General features: G+C 42.1%; 1 protein-coding gene across 1 annotated transcript; it reads right to left on the bottom strand.

Moving 5' to 3' along the window:
• Positions 1 to 447: 447 nt before the first annotated feature.
• Positions 448 to 1,864, bottom strand: LOC147855443 (transcription factor MYB52-like). Its single transcript, XM_087329995.1, has 2 exons — positions 1,167 to 1,864; positions 448 to 961 (listed from the first exon to the last, which is right to left on the bottom strand). The coding sequence occupies exons 1-2, from the start codon at positions 1,798 to 1,800 to the stop codon at positions 477 to 479; spliced, it is 1,119 nt and encodes a 372-aa protein (XP_087186121.1). The 5' UTR covers positions 1,801 to 1,864; the 3' UTR covers positions 448 to 476.
• Between the last annotated feature and the right edge of the window lie 16,026 nt (positions 1,865 to 17,890).

Below are 17,890 nucleotides of genomic sequence, written 5' to 3'. Positions count from 1 at the left end.
AATAGTGGCACCCCTCGTCATTGGCATTAATAATCACCTTGTTTCTTACCTCTATTTAATAACACACACATGTGTATTGACAAATTACAAAGACATTATTTTTAAGGAGTCGGGTCTAACAAATTATAGGCTACACATATATCATATATGCAAAATGGCACGATAAAAAAAGAAGAAGGTATGTGTCAAGGAAACGCAGTACACTTGTGCACACACAAGTTAATATCGACATTCCTAGGGATGACCAAGTATGAATATCGCGACCTTGGGGGTTCGAATCCTATAGAGTGGGAGAGTCTTTTTAAACATATCATGGGGGTGATCATGATTATGATTTTGTATATGAGTAGAGATCAATTTGAGTGGTTAATGTAAATCATTATTAAGTATATACAAACAATATATATGTGTGTGTGTGTGTGTGTGTGTGTGTGAGTGTAGATTGGAACATTGTATTGGGGGGGGGGGGGGGGGGGTCAAGACTCTTGTGGTCCATTAACTCCAAGGAAATCTATGAAAGGGATATTACCAGCACTCTGATCCATTGTGTCAAGATGATGAGGAGGATGTGAGGATAAGAGGTCCAATTTTGATGCCATTGGTTGTGGCTTGATATGATCCACACTGTTGGGTCTCACATCAGTGTGATTCATGGCCTTATGGTTCCTCACGAGCATGCGGCCGCCGCCAAATTTGGCGGGGGGGCTGCAAGTGATGGGGCCGGTGCCGCCCCCGCGATGGCGGTGCCGGCGGCTACGGCTGCAATGCCTTGCCATAATGACATGCCATTGGTTCTTCACGGCATTGTCGGTCCGCCCGGGGAACATGCGCGCGATCAGCGCCCATTTGTTCCCATACACGCGATGGGCGGCCAACAGTCGGCCTTCCTCCTTCTCCGTGAATGACGACCTGTTGATCCGCGGGTCCAGCTGATTGAACCACCGCAGCCTGCAGCTCTTGCCTGCACCAGAAATATCACTATATTGAACCAAATACCCCACACCACACCCCAGTTTATTTGAATTCATTAATCTAAGGCACTAAAATTCATTTCGATGATGAATTATTATACACACACACACCCCCCCAAAAAAAGCCTATTTGAATTCATTAATTTAAGATCATATTTTTTAAGGCACTAAAAATTCATTTCTATGAATGAGAACCTGATCTCCCCAATTGGAGTTTGTGGGCGATGAGGTTCCAGTTTTGCGCGCCATGTTGTGCCACGAGCTCCCGTAGCTTCTCGTCCTCGAATGGCCGCCAATGCCCACGCGTAGTATAGCCGCTATGGATTATGCTTGTATCCATGGTAGTAGTAGTAGTGGTAGTAGGACGGAGCCGGTGTCCATCATCATCATCATCATCATCATTGTCCTCATTATCAGCACGATTCGTTTCAATGAACTCGTCCGATGAATAACAACTACTAACCGCGGCATCTCGATCCCGATCGTGAGTAATGATATTAGAATTGTCGGGCGACCACTTCTTCGGGGGATTGATTGAATGATGTGCGGCCGAAGACGAATTCGACGCCGCGTAATAATAATACGAATTATCTGCGGTCGGGGTAGTTCTAGTCAATGGAGCATAATTACCACCGAGTTGTTGTTGTTCTTGTTGTTGATTTTGGGGGCGATTAATAACGATCCGACGGTCCATTGAATGATGAGAGATGTATGAATTATTGATATTCATGTGAGGAGGAGGAGGAGGAGTTGAATCATCAAATATGTTGTTATGATGATCATTATGCAGGGAATACTGGCTGCTGCTCATCATCATCATCATCATCATGTCCCATGGCCCATGCCTCCTCCTGAACCCATATTATGAAGTAAAAGAGCTGCGTACTAGAGTTATGATTGTATATCTATCTATGGTTTTAAGTCCTTTTTGGATTATTATTTATATATGCATACATATAATATTGGCCCTACATTCTCATCATCGTTTATAATAAACACCCCAAAAATATTCCTCTTTCTTTTCCATGATGTTAAAACGATCAAAATCCTCTTTGATTCCTTCCTCAGACTTGTCTTTTGATATGTCTCGATACATACACTACTAATATTCAATCCTAATAACGTTAGGTAAATATGTATGTATGTATGTATGTATGCATGTATGTGTGTGTGTGTGTGTGAGTATGTATGTATGTATGTATGTATGTATGTATGTATGTATGTATGTATGTATGTATGTATGTACATATGTATAGCTAGTCGTGTGTTCCAAACATGGCATCCTTTGTTTCAACATTAACGATTTATAACTAGATGTGTTCTCGAAGCTCACGATGTCATGTTCCGAACACCTGACCGGACGTGGAGTGTCACCCTTATCTCCCTCATGATTTGTCGAAGAGAAGATGATTTCTACTCTTTTAGGTATACCTACTACACCTTAGAGACACATTAACGATGCCCTAACTAGCGAAAACCTAACACTTCTTAGGAAAACCTCAACTCACAACTCTCATTAGAAGTGTGACAATCATATTCATTCTATTTGTACCCAATGACATTTCAATGTCCCTCAAAATCGTGGCTTGTTTTTGATGGACCACTATCTTGATTATCGATGGACTATATATATTCATGTACCAACTTCGATCATGTGAAGCTAAAATATTGGATATTGTTGATGTGATACACGAAACCAATATAACACTTGTGTATCTTAGTCAATGTTATGCTCACACTAATCATATGTTGGGTTATCTAGAAGTGAACCCCAAACCTCACCATAAGGCAGTACTCTCTATTTACTTTATATCGATCTTCAATGGACATTAACATGTCTCTCTCTTTCTCTCTTGTTAAGAGCTTGGTAACTCCACATTAACATCTTCTATATATATAGATATATGCTCATTTTATAGTGTAAATTATTTCATATCTAGGAAGTTCACAACAACTACTCGTGCAAAGCAATCCATGATGGTGGACGATAGAATATCCCAACCATTCCTAAAGTTGGCCTCATTTTTAGTTAGCTAACATGTATAGCCTGTGATAGAAACAATGAAGCAATAATACAATCTAGGATATTTTAGGCTCACTTGTACACCCATATTGGCATTTTATGCCTCAATTAATCATGGAGTAGTTTAATGTCACTACATGATCATCATCTAGCTACCACTTAAGTTTGTATCAATTTTCATTCAAGATTTGTATATGTCCCATGCATCAACTTAAATTTCCTCATATATGCTATATGTTGACCTAGAAAATGAGTTAAATTCACTTGTATATCGATCATGCTAGAAGATCAAATTCCATTCCATACATTCTAAACCGCATCAACCATTCATGCTAAAGTTGACCCTACATCGACCATTTTCAATTTAATTGAACCAACTACGTCCTATACTCAAACCACAAATGGTTCACGTTGAGTGTATCTTTCTCTCTCTCTACATCGTACACTCCAACAAAGTACTAACATTATTAGGATATGTTAGGTGCAACATCGACAACCCCAATTACATATTTGTGCCTAAACTTGTTCTCAATGATCATTGCCTCATGTACAAGATTGTGAATGTGCTATTATCTCTACTATTGATCTAGAGGTATCAACGATCATCCAAATGCTCAACATCATGGGTGTTGCAACGATAGTGAAGCATAGTTGGTAATATATTCATATGGAACGATTAATAATTGTGCATAATTGTGCAAGCTCATCTACATGTGGATACCAATTTGTTCCACATCTTTTCAAAGGTTCCATACCATTGAAGACTTCATGGCCCCATAGAAGTTAGTGAACTCTACCTATATTTGGGTGTTAATGATGCGGCATCCCTTCCTCCCTCCTCTTTACATGCTTACCAATTATTACATTGACTACATGGTCAGAAGTTAATTTTATATTAGCTTGGCAACCAGTCTTTCTCAGTCTCGTTTGGTTAAGAAACATATTTTGAATTGTATATGGTTTTATTTGTGGATATGATGATGACAACCATGTAATATAATATAATTTCTCTTTGCAAATGTAAATATCAACAACATATGGGATGTTATTCTTCATGACTAGTCATCTTAGTTATATTTAGGCAATCTTTCTCTTTATTTATCATTGAATGAATCATGTCCAAAAAGTCGTTTCAAATATATTAATCTCCTAGACCGCTCCTTAAAAATGTCTAAAAAAGAATATTTCTCTACCTAAACTACTATGTTGATGGTTGCTTAATGTGTATGAAAGGCTTCTCTCTATTCAATGAAAACACTTTTTTTGTTTGTGTTTCACATGACAATTCCTTTGAAACATACATCATATTTTTTAAATGATTCCATGAGATTTTTTCATTATGCATTAATATTAAGGCAAGTATCACTACCATTCTTCGGGTCTTCCTATTTTTATTGTAACTTTATTTTTTCAGAAAGAATATTAGATGTTAAAATATAGTTATAATCTAAATAACACCATGAAAACCATGCGTGTCTCCCTCGAGTCGGTATCAAGAAGGTCCCATGATGTTGAATAATTAATATACAAACTCCAATCAATATATGAGCTTACTTACAAATAGTAATTGTCATTGTCTTAATTAGTATGTATCTTTGTATGATCAATATAAATACAAATGAAAATGTATATTTATTGCTTGTTATCAATCTGACCCTTATACTTTATTGGGCAGTGGAATATATATTAAACCTAAACTCACGTCCCCAAGGGTTAGCCCAATGATAAAGTAAGAATGCGAAGAATGTCTATTAATGGGGACCGTAATAGCCCATTGTAATTAGATATGCACGATATTTTGCCATGTCTCATAATGCAAGGTGTTGATCCTCGACCATCACAAGGCACCAACTAACTGTAATCAAGTTGTCTTGTCACAACAAAATGTTGTTGCCCTACCTAAAATATGGAAAGTTGCTTGAATATCATTGGAGGGAGTTGTATGCTAATCGATAAGTTGGAATTTTGCCTTTCTAGAATGGCTCTAATAAGAGTACTACACAACTATATCTTAAAGAAGAAATCATGCATACTGTAAATTATATTATATTATAGAGTAGTTATCAAATTTTGAAGTAAATTTAATCGCTCATAATCTTTTATTTGGCAAACTTTAGATTTATCTCAATTATTTTAAGCAATTGGAATAAGGCAATTTGAAAGAGGATTCCTCTTGGGGTACTTAAGTTGGAGTTGGTTTTTTTCTTATCTTATAACTTTCAAAGAATAATTGAAATTCGAAGTTCTATTATCCATAGAACAATTTCGAACCATCCGTAGCGTTCTAGGATCCTCTTACTAAGACAAATTCCATTGACATCTCAAATGAAAGGATTTTGGAAACATTAATTGAAACCTTTACACACATCCCAAATGTAGTAATGTATCAATGACATAGGGTTTCTTACAAAGCGGAATTCCAAGTATAATGTTTTTTCTAATTTGGTATGCCAAAGGTTGGATTTGCTTATTCATAATGAAGGGTGCTGAAATTTGTGACAAACTAACTCGAGAAGTCCAAAAATTATTGAGTAAAAGTGCACACAAGACTATGGAGTTCCTCTTTTTCTTAGTGTAAAACCTATGAAATACACCTTTGTTGGCACATGAACTCCAAATTTGAAAATAGGTGAAATTTTATACTCGTGCGTTTTTCTGTATTCACGTAATGCCCTCAATATATATAAAAGAGAAAAATGTGAGGAGTTGGCCACGTACTAGCCCTTTTTGAGTAATCCCATGAAGTTTATTCAATGTACGAGCACTTTTTTAAATGTGTGGCATAGAAAGTAGAAACTAGAATGAGTTGATTTCGTTGGGCCACATTACAAAATTCTATTATATATTTATTATGTGGCTAAGAATTTTGGAATATGTGTTTAAATTTGATTAGAAAATTCCTTTAAAGTTACACAAAATTAAAAGTCACTATAATCTTTGAATGCACAAAATCTATGCTCATTTGCACGCTCCAAGTTTGCTCATAATATTTGTATATGCATCAATTTCCCTATCATATATTTCAAAACCAATATTGTAATGTTTCTTGAGTTAGTACTCGTTCAGACCCGATTTTCACATTGATGTGATTTGATTGAAATGTGCTCCTTCAAACATCATTTAAGGACAACAAGCATCAACGTCTTAGATAAATGTGCATCATCATGCTAGAGGGCATGCATGCTTTAAATGCTTTCATTCCTAAGACTATCTTTGCAAAGACAAATTGTACAATTGCTTTAACCTTCTTCTTGTTTGTCATTTGATGATAAAAATCTCCCAAAGTTTGATAAAAACTATGCAAAACTTTAAGTGTATATATGCATGTGTTCAACTTTGATATATTTGATATATAAGGCCATTTAAGGGCTTGATAATAAAAAGTTAATTTTGTTTCTTAAAAACCACTAAACTTAAGAGTGTAGATGCAATACCATTGTTAATGGTTGAAGTTACACCATTATGTGTATTAAGGTTGTGGTTTTTAATCTAAACAAGTGAACTAAACATCACACGAAAGTTAGGCTCAACATAACCACGTTGGTGCTTTATTGTAGTGCATTTCAATGTTTGCACTAAGGTCATATAGTGCCACTATTGTATCAATGGGTTGTCAACGGAGAGTTTATGATGCCTGCAATGAGCATGAAAAGGAAAGGACTCAGTAGGATATGAACAAAAACATAGGGTTAAATGCATTCTAATTCAGATAGTTGTAAGACTAGATTGTGATTTAGTTGGCATGGTGTCATCACACCTTGAGTGCTTGACCACATCGTTGCATTAAAATCGTGATCATGGTAAAGAATCAAACTCCCCTTAGATGGAAACAAACATTAAAACAAAAGGTCACTACTTAGCTTAGTAGATTTTTTTTTCCAAATTAAATGAGCTACTTTCCCATTAGCTAGGAGAGATTTTTACAAAAAGACTATACAAGATGGCTTATACATAAATCAGGGATTTAGCCCCTGATTGAGTTCAAGAATATGAGACTACATACATATCCTCTCCTACTTTCTACTTAACGTTAGTAAGTATCTAGAGCTATAAACTAGTGGCAATCATCCCCAATTGGCCGAGCTCGATCCTTTGGGCTTCAACGAAAGGAGGTGAGTAGGAAACAACCATCGTGGGGGTTGTAGTTTCACCTCGGGCCATTTCCTCCTTGCATAATTATCGGCATGTTCCTCCATTTTTGCCATAAGCGTAAGCGGGCAATGACCATGTCTTCGGAGTGGCCACAAACCTCGTCCAACTGCCCTCGTAGGCAGTTGATAATCGCAAACAAAATATCCATGATCAATTCCTCTGGGGGGCATACTAGATCTTGGAAGACCTTTAGGCAACGTGCTTTCCACACATACCAAAGGGTGAAGCTTACAACCAACATCCAAATCTCCCGGAAATGAGGGGATGCGGTCTTTATGCCTCTCTCAAATTTGGTCTTCACGAGTTTACATCTTGTGCATTCAGTTAGATTAGTAGATTTAAAATTTGAAAAACAAGCATTTGCATAATGTAACAAAGAAAAAATAACTTTGAGAAATGATTGTTGCATTTACAATTTCATTTCCAAGATGTTATAGTCATGTCATAACCTTACACATTGCCTCTTACTTGTGGGTTGTGGCTATATTAACGAATTATGAATTAAGGTGCAGTGATGAGAGCGTGAAAACAAAAGAAGGATTAACATTAAACCACGATAAAAACGTGCATTTATTTTGATTAAAATATGGTTGACTAATTTCTCAAAGAATCTAGTTATATAAACATCCAATGTCTAGTTTTTCATTCTCTAAAAACATAACATATTCTAATGTATAACACAAGGTAGACATACATGTAGCCAAACTCTCCAAATGTGGCACATATATACAACATAAAATAAGTTTGTAAAGAAAAACAAGAACATAGCTTCAAAAGAATTTTGAATAAGTCATCGTGTGCTAAATCACAATGAGATTAATTGCATTAGCGGATGATGCATCAAGCTTTTAGATGTCCTTATAAGTTTGGATATCTTATTGAATCATCACTCGGGTACCTTATTGAATACACATTCGTTCCCTTATTGGATCCTAATTTAGTCACCTTATTTGATCCTCCCTTGGTCACTTGATTGAATATTGGAACTTAAAAATCGTCATAAAGATGAAGTTCTAGAGGCAAAACTTATACCCCTAATATAAAGGTTATGCGATTGTCTAAGGTAAGAGAAAAATAGAACATGAAATCTTCAATAATCACATAAATTATAGCATAAGAACATTCAACAAAAAAATAGCACAGTATAACAAAATTACACATCTACTAAAGAAAACATCGAACATAAAATTGGAACATGAAGTTATTGTATTAAAAACATAAGACTTGAAAAAGAAACATAGCACATCTTAATAACACAAAATATAGCAACCAAACAAAACATGACTTTAACGAACTTTAAGATGTAATTTATACATAGTATACGTGACATAATACATATGATATATAGGAGTGAAGCAATAACTTCTGAACAAAAGCAATATAAAAAATTGACCTAGCTTTTCTATACGACAAGATGTTTGAATGTGATGTAGCCTCTTGACATAAACAAACTTTAACATATATATCAAAACAAACTAGAGATAGGAACCTTAATCTAAAGTAAACAAGAACATGAATCTAAATATAACACTAGACTAAAAGAAATAATAATGCGAACACATTTCATTTGTACATGACATAAGACAATTTAGATGTGTAAACAATTTTTTTTCTTATAATTTCAAGGTGTCATATTGAAATTCTAATGCAAATACATATATATGACGGTGTACATTAGTGCTTGCATGTTTGAACCTAATTCTTTCTACAAGTCTTCAACGACATGTGTGATGTTGTATTGGTTATTAACATTGTTCAAAAATTTACATGGGATTATGCACAATGATGGAGTTTGACTAGTAACCATTGGCATCTAGACATCAATATTTTTTAACAGTATATTGACTAAAACATTCTTTGAAGAAAATATTGCTTAAAAAGAGAGTGTAATGCAATATAGAACAATACACATATTAGGAACTAGATTGTCGTTGGTTTGGGCATTGAGGGGTGGGGAGGTGCTTTCGATTCAAAATGCAACATGAAATCCTTGCATCAGTTCATTCCTCCTTCCCTCAAAACAAATGTAAAAAGATAGGGAAATTGAACTATAAAACATACAAAAAAGCTAAATGACTAGAGTTCACGCAGAAGAAAAGATTGGAAAACAAGCACTATTACACAACCTTTACACATCATCTCTTTTTCAACACTTTCAAGATATGAAATTAATGAACGTAATAACAACTCAAATTCATCATCAATACATTTTAAAACACCTAATGAATATCATACCATGTGCTAGTAATATATTCTTTCCATTACCAATATGGTACGGTGGTATGTGGAGGTGATTAATTCATCAATACTCAGACACATGCTTATATGTTGTGGTTAGGACATGTTAGGAAACAAGTCCCTCCGTATGGGAAGACCATGAGCCAGTTCAGATGGATCCAGACAAGAGACCGGATCTGGAGCCGGATCAGCCGGAAGGCATTTGGTCGAATCTGGAGATGAATCCAAAAGAGGACATATCTGTAAATATGTTTTTGATGCGCCTACTACAAACCATATTTGTAAATAGCCCATTCAGTGTATAAGTATAAATACACTAAGGGCTAATAAGGGGAATAGAGTTGTTGTAATAGTGGACCAGAGTGTGAGAAGAGAGAGAGAGAGAGAGAGAGAGAGAGAGAGAGAGAGAGAGAGAGAGAAACTCCTCCATATTCGTCGGTCTGACGAAGAAGAACTGAAGGTCGTTGCCTTGTAACTTCTTGTTGTATACCTTTTCTCATAGTGAATTCTTGGAGTTTGTGGACTCCCGTGATATTCCCCTATCAAGGTTTTCCACGTTAAAAATACTTGTGTCTCTGTACTTTCATTTCCTTCTTCTGTTTTTTGTCATTTCGATCTTTGCAACCACGTATGCACGTGTATCAACCGGTTGTGGCTGGTAGTATCCTCATCAAACTGGTATTAAAGCGATGGACGAACATCTAGATGGAATGTTCAAACTTACTGGCTCCAACTATTCAGTGTGGAAGTCGACGATGCGGGACATGTTGGTGTGCAGAGACCTCTGGTTGCCAATGCAGTTTGGTGATGGAAAATCGGACAAAATTGATACATCAATCTAGGAGGTAATGCATATGAAGACGACGACATATATCAGGTGTTTTATAGACATGAGTCTATACAACAATTTTAATCAAGAGACCAAGGCGGACATCCTTTGGAAGAAGATCAACATGATGTTCGAGAACAAGAATGCCGTCAATAGACTCTCAATATTCAGGAAGATTGTGAGACTCTAGTATTAGGATGGCTCTAGTAAGGCGGAGCATCGGAATGCCTTCTAGGGACTAATAAATTAAACTACCTCTCTGGAAGTACCTTTGGCCGACGAGGTATTGGCACTATTGCTGTGGGATCCCTTATGGATAGCTGGGAAACACTAGTTGTCACATTGGGCAACGCCGGGTTGGAAGGGAAGCATTTATCTGTAGAGACGATGAAGTCGATCCTGCTAAATGAGGAAGCTCACCAGAAGGACAGAGTCCGTAATTGACCCGAAGGCTTTAGTCACAAAAGGTGACATGAATCGGGGAAGAGGCCGGAATAGAAATCCCTAGACTAGGGAGAAGTCAGGAACAAGGTCGAAGTTGAGAGGAAGGCCCACATGCTTCTATTGTGGGAAGCCCAGACACTTCCGGAAAGAGAATGGGGGAGGCGATGGTGTTGAGCAGAATAGAGTTCCGGATTGTAAGGGCACCTCAACGATCGCGACAAGTGAGGAGGAGTTGTTGTTGATCAGTGAGCAGAATGAAGTAAACCTTGTCAGCGACGAAACGACGTGGGTGCTAGACTCTGATGTGGAATACGCGGATTAATCTCCGGCCACAACCGAAGCGTAGATCACTTGATGACAATCAAAACACAGACGAAATGGGAATGGAGGGAAGTACACAAAACAGAAAGAGAATACACAAGATATTAACGTGGAAAACCTTGAGAGGGAAAAACCACAGGAGTCCACAGACTCCAAACAATCACTCTGTAAAGTAATACAACAGGGAGCACAGAGGCAACGACCTCTTGCTCACAATCTTCGTCTAGCGGCGGTTACAACAGAGACACACTCTCTGTATATCGCTCTCTCTCTCTCTCTCTTACGCAATGTACAGAAGTTACACCAATAACTCTATCATAATAATTATTAAGTTTGCCCTAGGTCATATTTATACTAATATGACTTTCAGGATATTTACAAATATAGCCCCAGTGGGCTCTCTGGAACATTATGTACATATATGTCCCTTCCATCCGATGAGAGGTTCTCACCGGGCCTGCAACATCCGGTTCTCACCGGGTCTTCTTTTCCGGGTACTCGTCATCCGGTTCTCACCGGGTCTTCCGTTGCCGGGTACTCCACATCCGGTTCTCACCAGGTCTTCCGTTGTTGGGTCTCCACATCCGGTTCTCACCGGGTCTTCCTTGTTGGGTACTCGTCATCCGGTTCTCACCGGGTCTTCCGTTGCCGGGTACTCCACATCTGGTTCTCACCGGGTCTTCCGTTGCCGGGTACTCCACATCCGGTTCTCACCGGGTCTTCCTTGTTGGGTACTCGTCATCCGGTTCTCACCGGGTCTTTCGTTGCCGGGTACTCCACATCCGGTTCTCACCGGGTCTTCCTTGCTGGGTACTCGTCATCCGGTTCTCACCGGGTCTTCCGTTGCCGGGTACTCCACATCTGGTTCTCATCGGGTCTTTCGTTGCCGGGTACTCCACATCCGGATTCGGCCTCGGCCTAGTTGCTCATCAACACTGTTCTTCTCACTTCCTATCCGGAGGGACCTGTTTCCTAACAAACTCCCCCTTCACTCCGGCATGGGATGTCTTACTAGTCCGATCCGCTTCCGACATGCATCCTGCTTGTCGGGTATTAGTACTTTGGTCAGCATATCTGACCCGTTCTCGGCCGTGTGGATCTTCGTCAGCGCGAACTCTCGATCTTCTACTCGCTCCCGGATCCAGTGATACCTACGCTGGATGTGCTTTGTCCTGGAATGGTACATTGCGTTCTTAGCAAGGTGGATGGCACTTTGACTATCGCAATAGAGCCGGTATTCATCTTGCCGGATACCGAGCTCACCGATGAAGTCCTTCATCCATAATATTTCCTTGCCGGATTCCATAGCGGCCATGTACTCTGCCTCCGTGGTTGACAACGCAACCGTCTTCTGCAGCCTCGACTGCCACGAAACAGCTCCCCTTGCATATGTCATTACATACCCGGATGTAGACCGGCTGGTATCCACATCAGCCGACATGTCCGAATCGGTAAAACCGTCAAGTTGAGGTGTATCGGAGACGAATCAGAGACACATATTCGAAGTGCCCTTCAAGTACCGGAGTATCCATTTGACTGCGTTCCAGTGCTCCTTGCCGGGATTGCTCATAAACCAGCTCACCACTCCGACTGCGTATCCAATATATGGCCGAGTACACACCATTGTGTACATCAAGCTCCCGACGGCAGAGGCATATGGAACCTTCACCATAACCGCCTTCTCTGCTTTCGTCTTTGGGCTTTGCTTACCGGATAGTCTGCAGTTTGCCGGGAGTGTCGATCCGACCGGTTTTGCTTCTAACATGTTGAACCGCTAAAGCACCTTTGTCAAGTATTTCTCCTGTGACAACCACAATTGCTTCTTTGACCGGTCTCGGATGATGTGCATCCCTAGTATCTGTCTTGACATGTTGTACCTTGGGGTTGGCATCTCCCGGTTTCAACTTGTACACCCACTTGTTTCGGAGTGCCCTCTTTCCTTTCGGCAACTCCACCAATTCATACGTGTGGTTCTCATGCAAGGAATCCATCTCGTCCTGCATGGCACTCAACCACTTGCGGCTATTGGTGTCATCCTTCGCTTCTTCAAAGCTTTCCGGCTCCCCCTCATCGTTCAACAACACATGCTCTGCATCTGGGAATCTCTGGGGGGCCCTTCTCTCTCTGAGAGGATATCTCCGTCTTTGGCTTTCAACAACCGGCTCCTCTATTTGTTCTTCATCCGAATCCGATTCGAGGTCTTGGCCGGTTCCGGTTTCACCTATTCCTTCTTCTTCGGCCTGTTTTGTCTCCTTACCGTCACCGACCGGTTCATCGAGTGCTAACTGGTCTCTTGCCGGTTGGGTCTGCTCATCGTAGAATCGATCCTTACCGGTCGATTCAGAGTTCATTATCTTCTTCTCCGACTCCCAGTCGACGAGCGTCTTGTCCTCCATGAAGATAATATCTCGACTCCGGAATACCTTCTTGTCGGCCAGGTCCCACATTCGGTAGCCGAACTCATCGTCATCGTAACCGAGGAATATGCATGGCCGGGTCTTTGGATCCAACTTTTCTCTCCGGTCCTTAGCTACATGCTCGTACGTGAAACACCCGAACACCTTCAGATTTCGGTAGGACACTTCCTTACCAGTCTATACTCTCTGCGGCGTGTCTCCGTCCAAGGGTACTGAGGGTGATCTGTTTATCACGTATGTCGCCGTCGACAGTGCCTCAACCCAATATGTCTTGGGTAATTTTGCATGCGCCAACATACTCCGGACCCTCTCCATTATGGTCCGGTTCATCCTCTCGGCCAGTCCGTTTAGTTCCGACGTCTTTGGCACGGAAAATTCGAGCTGGATTCCCTTCGAGCGGTAGTACTCCTTGAACTGCCCCCGGTATTCTCCTCCGTTATCTGCTCGAACCGCCTTCAGCTTCCGGCTGGTTTCTCTTTCCACTCTCGCATGGAGCTCTTTGAAGACGGATAACACCTGATCCTTCGTCTTCAACGGTGTGGCCCACAACTTCCGAATGTGGTCATCTATGAACGTCACGAAGTACTACGATCCGGCATGTGACTTCGTGTCCACTTGACACACATCAGTATGCACTAACTCCAGTGGTGCATTTCGTCTCATCGGTGGCCTTGATCGGAAGGAGGTTCGGTTTTGCTTACCGGCTAGGCAGTCGGTGCACCTCTCAAGATGCATGTTCTTCACCGGAATGAGGTTGTCATCGGCAAGCCTCTTCATCCCCTTCACGCTCATGTGACACAATCTCTTGTGCCACAACTCACCGGTAGTGTCGAAAGCCACGTTCACTTCTTCCGGGCATAACCGGGCATTGATCAGGTACAACGTGTTGACCTTTTGGGTGTGAGCCACTATCAGGCTCTCTTTGCTGAATTTCATGACTCCGTTTCGGATGCTACCCGTGTAGGCTTCATCATCTAGCCGACCGGCTGATATTAGGTTCAGTCAAACCTCCGGAACGTGTCGGACATCCTTCAGCACCAGCTTGCATCTGGTTGGTGTTGTCAACCACACGTCTCCTATGCTGACAATTCGGCATGTACCTTCATTCCCCATCCGGACACAACCGTGATCACCGATTGTGTAGGATGAGAAGTATTTACGGTCTGGGGTAAGGTGGAACGACGCTCCGGAATCAACAACCCACGTTGTCTCGTCGCCGGCAAGGTTCAATTCCCTCTCCTCAGGGAAGAGCATCAACTCTTCTTCACTTGCCGCGATTGCTGTTGTTCCCTTCCGGTCCGTTCTCCTCTGGTCTTTACTGTTCCGATTCGGTGTCCGCTTCGAATTGGTAGCATCAGTTTCCTTGTCTTTTCGGAAGTGCCGACAGCTCTTCTGGAAGTGTCCCGGCTTCCCGCAATAGAAGCAGGTAGGCCTCCCCCTTGACTTTGACCGTGTCCCCGACTTCTCCCAATTCTGGAGACTATGGTTCCTTTGTCTTCCGCGTTCCGATTCGGTAATGAGTGCTTTGGAGTCAGAGTTCGTATCCTTGTCTTTCCGACGTGCCTCCTCATCAAGCCGGCTCGACTTCACCCTTGCTAGGGATAACCGTTTCCCTTCTGGCACGGCGTTGCCCAAAGTGACAAACAACGTCTCCCAACTATTTGGGAGGGAACCGAGCAGGAGTAGTGCTAGTACCTCATCTGTGAGAGGTACTTCTAATGATGTTGCCTGGTGGATCAGCCCCTGGAAGGTATTCATGTGCTCCGCCATGCTGGAGCCATCTTGGTACCGGAGTCTTACTAGCTTCCGAAATACCGAAATCTGATTAACAACATTTTTTTTCTGAAACATAATGCCGATCTTCTCATAGAGCTCATGAGCCTTGCTCTCTTCATTGAAGTTGTTGTATAGACTCATGTCGATGAAGCACCGTATGTACGCCGTTGTCTTCATGTGCATCACCTCCCATATCGTGGCATCGATTTTGTCCGGTCTCTTGTCCCCGAACTGAATCGGCAACCAAAGATCTTTAACCACGAGCATGTCCCTCATCTTCGACTTCCACACCGAGTAATTGGAGCCAGTGAGCTTGAACATGCCCCCCAATGAATCGTCCATTTTTCTGTGTCGTTTCGCTCTGATACCAGTTTGACGTGGAATATGTGGAATAATCTCCGGTCACAACCGAAGCGTAGATCACTTCATGACAATCAAAACACAGACGAAATGGGAATGGAGGTAAGTACACAAAATAGAAAGAGAATATACAGGATATTAACGTGGAAAACCCTGAGAGGGAAAAACCACGAGAGTCCACAGACTCCAAACAATCACTCTGTAAAGTAATACAACAGGGAGCACAGAGGCAATGACCTCTTGCTCACAATCTTCGTCTAGCGGCGATTACAACAGAGACACACACTCTCTGTATATTGCTCTCTCTCTCTCTCTCTTACGCATTGTACAGAAGTTACACCAATAACTCTATCATAATAATGATTAAGTTTGCCCTAGGTCATATTTATACTAATATGACTTTCGAACTATTTACAAATATAGCCCCAGTGGGCTCTCTGGAACATATTTACATATATGTCCCTTCCATCCGATGAGAGGTTCTCACCGAGCTTGCAACATCCGGTTCTCACCGGGTCTTCCTTGCCAGGTACTCGTCATCTGGTTCTCACCGGGTCTTCCATTGCCGGGTACTCCACATCTGGTTCTCACCGGGTCTTCCGTTGCCGGGTACTCCACATCTGGTTCTCACCGGGTCTTCCTTGTTGGGTACTCGTCATCCGGTTCTCACCGGGTCTTCCGTTGCCGGGTACTCCACATCCGGTTCTCACCAGGTCTTCCTTGCTGGGTACTCGTCATCCGGTTCTCACCGGGTACTCCTCATCAACACTGTTCTTCTCACTTCCCATCCGGAGGGACCTGTTTCCTAACAGACTTTGTAACGTCATTCCACCAAACCCCTGACCGGAAATGCTTCTCATCATACATAGCCGGAGACCACAGTTTGGTGAAGATGGGAAATGAAGGAGCATGTTGAATCGTTGGCATAGGAGATGTGTGTTTGATGACTTCAACTTGGTGCAAACCGATGTTGAAGGATGTTCGACACGTCCCAGAGGTGAAATTGAATTTGACATCAACCAACAAGTTAGATGATGAAGGCTACACTAGTTGTTTTTGGAACGGTACGTTAAAGTTTTGCAAGGGAAACCTAATTGTGGCCTCAACGCTGTCGCATTGTTACGCGCGTGCGTGTAGAAGGGCGGGACCACGGGGGTCTTGGACTAGGGAGTGGAGGAGAAAGATTAGCTCAAGAGGAGAAGAGAACGAATATGACATTATGATAGAAGAAGAAGATGATGCAATGAAGATACTCAACAAGAAGTTCTATTAAGAAATGAATGATTACAACAATGGTGGCCGCCATGGCCACACCAAAATGACTATATGAAAACCCTAAAGGAAAACCCAAGAAGAAAACCCTAACCCGAACCCTAACCCTAAAACGAAAATGGGAAGAAGGAGAACCCTAGACTAAGTGGTATACCTTACTCACAAAAAATAGGCAACCCTTCATAAGTGACCCCTCCCTTCCTTTTATAGCCCAAGGAGGGAGGGACCTTACAATGTGGGATCAAATTTCCCCTCTCTTTCTATACACCATATCCTAGTTTATATGTGCACATGTAGCACACCACCAACTTGGCCTTCCCACCCCGGTTTCCGCCTATCGACGAAAATCTTCACGACATCCACCCCCACCAAACCGCACATCCACCGGTATGTGCCAAGAAAGGAAAAGGGTGAGAGATTTCGGCGACGGTGATCAACCGGGTCTTTCGCCTTACCGGCACCCAACCGTCTTTCCGGTCCCTTGCTGGCTCCTTACCAGCCCCGACCCGTCAACTCCATCCGATCCACCACGTCCACCGTGTGTCCTCGAACCGGCGGCTCCATCCGAACCGCCATATCCACCACACGCGCCTTCCTCCCCGGTCGGTCCTCCCGAACGCCATTGCCGATCCGGTCACTCTTTCTTTGTCCGCCACGTAGGTCCTCCGATTAGGCCCTTGGTCACCCCGTTTGCTCGCCGGATTCTGCCCCTCGCATACCGCTTGTGTTCTATCTCTAGCTCGATCCTCCCTTCGTCTCGAACACCTCGTGCCGATTCCCTCCGTTTCGCACTCACCTTCCGTAGGCTCTTTCCGTGGGTCCTTGTTGTCTCCCGAACATGCGCTCGTTCTTCGGTCCCTCGACGACCTCACTACATGCTCCTCGCTTCTCCGTTGCGCGCCGTGCTCTCTTGCCGTAGAGCGTACCGTCATCCCGACCACCATGTCAGTGTCCTTCGCGACTCCCGTTACCGCTTCTTCCCGTCTCTCGTCCTCTTGGCCCGCTTGGCCTCGCATGCCTTCCAGGACGCCGCGCTTCCGTAGCCCGTTGCTCTCCACGCACCTCCTTCGGTTCTCAAGACATAGCC

Source organism: Azolla caroliniana, unplaced genomic scaffold (genome assembly GCF_043228905.1).
Source record: "Azolla caroliniana isolate FFs.n. ecotype wild unplaced genomic scaffold, voAzoCaro1.0.p SCAF_14, whole genome shotgun sequence".
NCBI lineage: Eukaryota > Viridiplantae > Streptophyta > Polypodiopsida > Salviniales > Salviniaceae > Azolla > Azolla caroliniana.
This window is presented reverse-complemented; position numbering and strand designations above follow the sequence as displayed.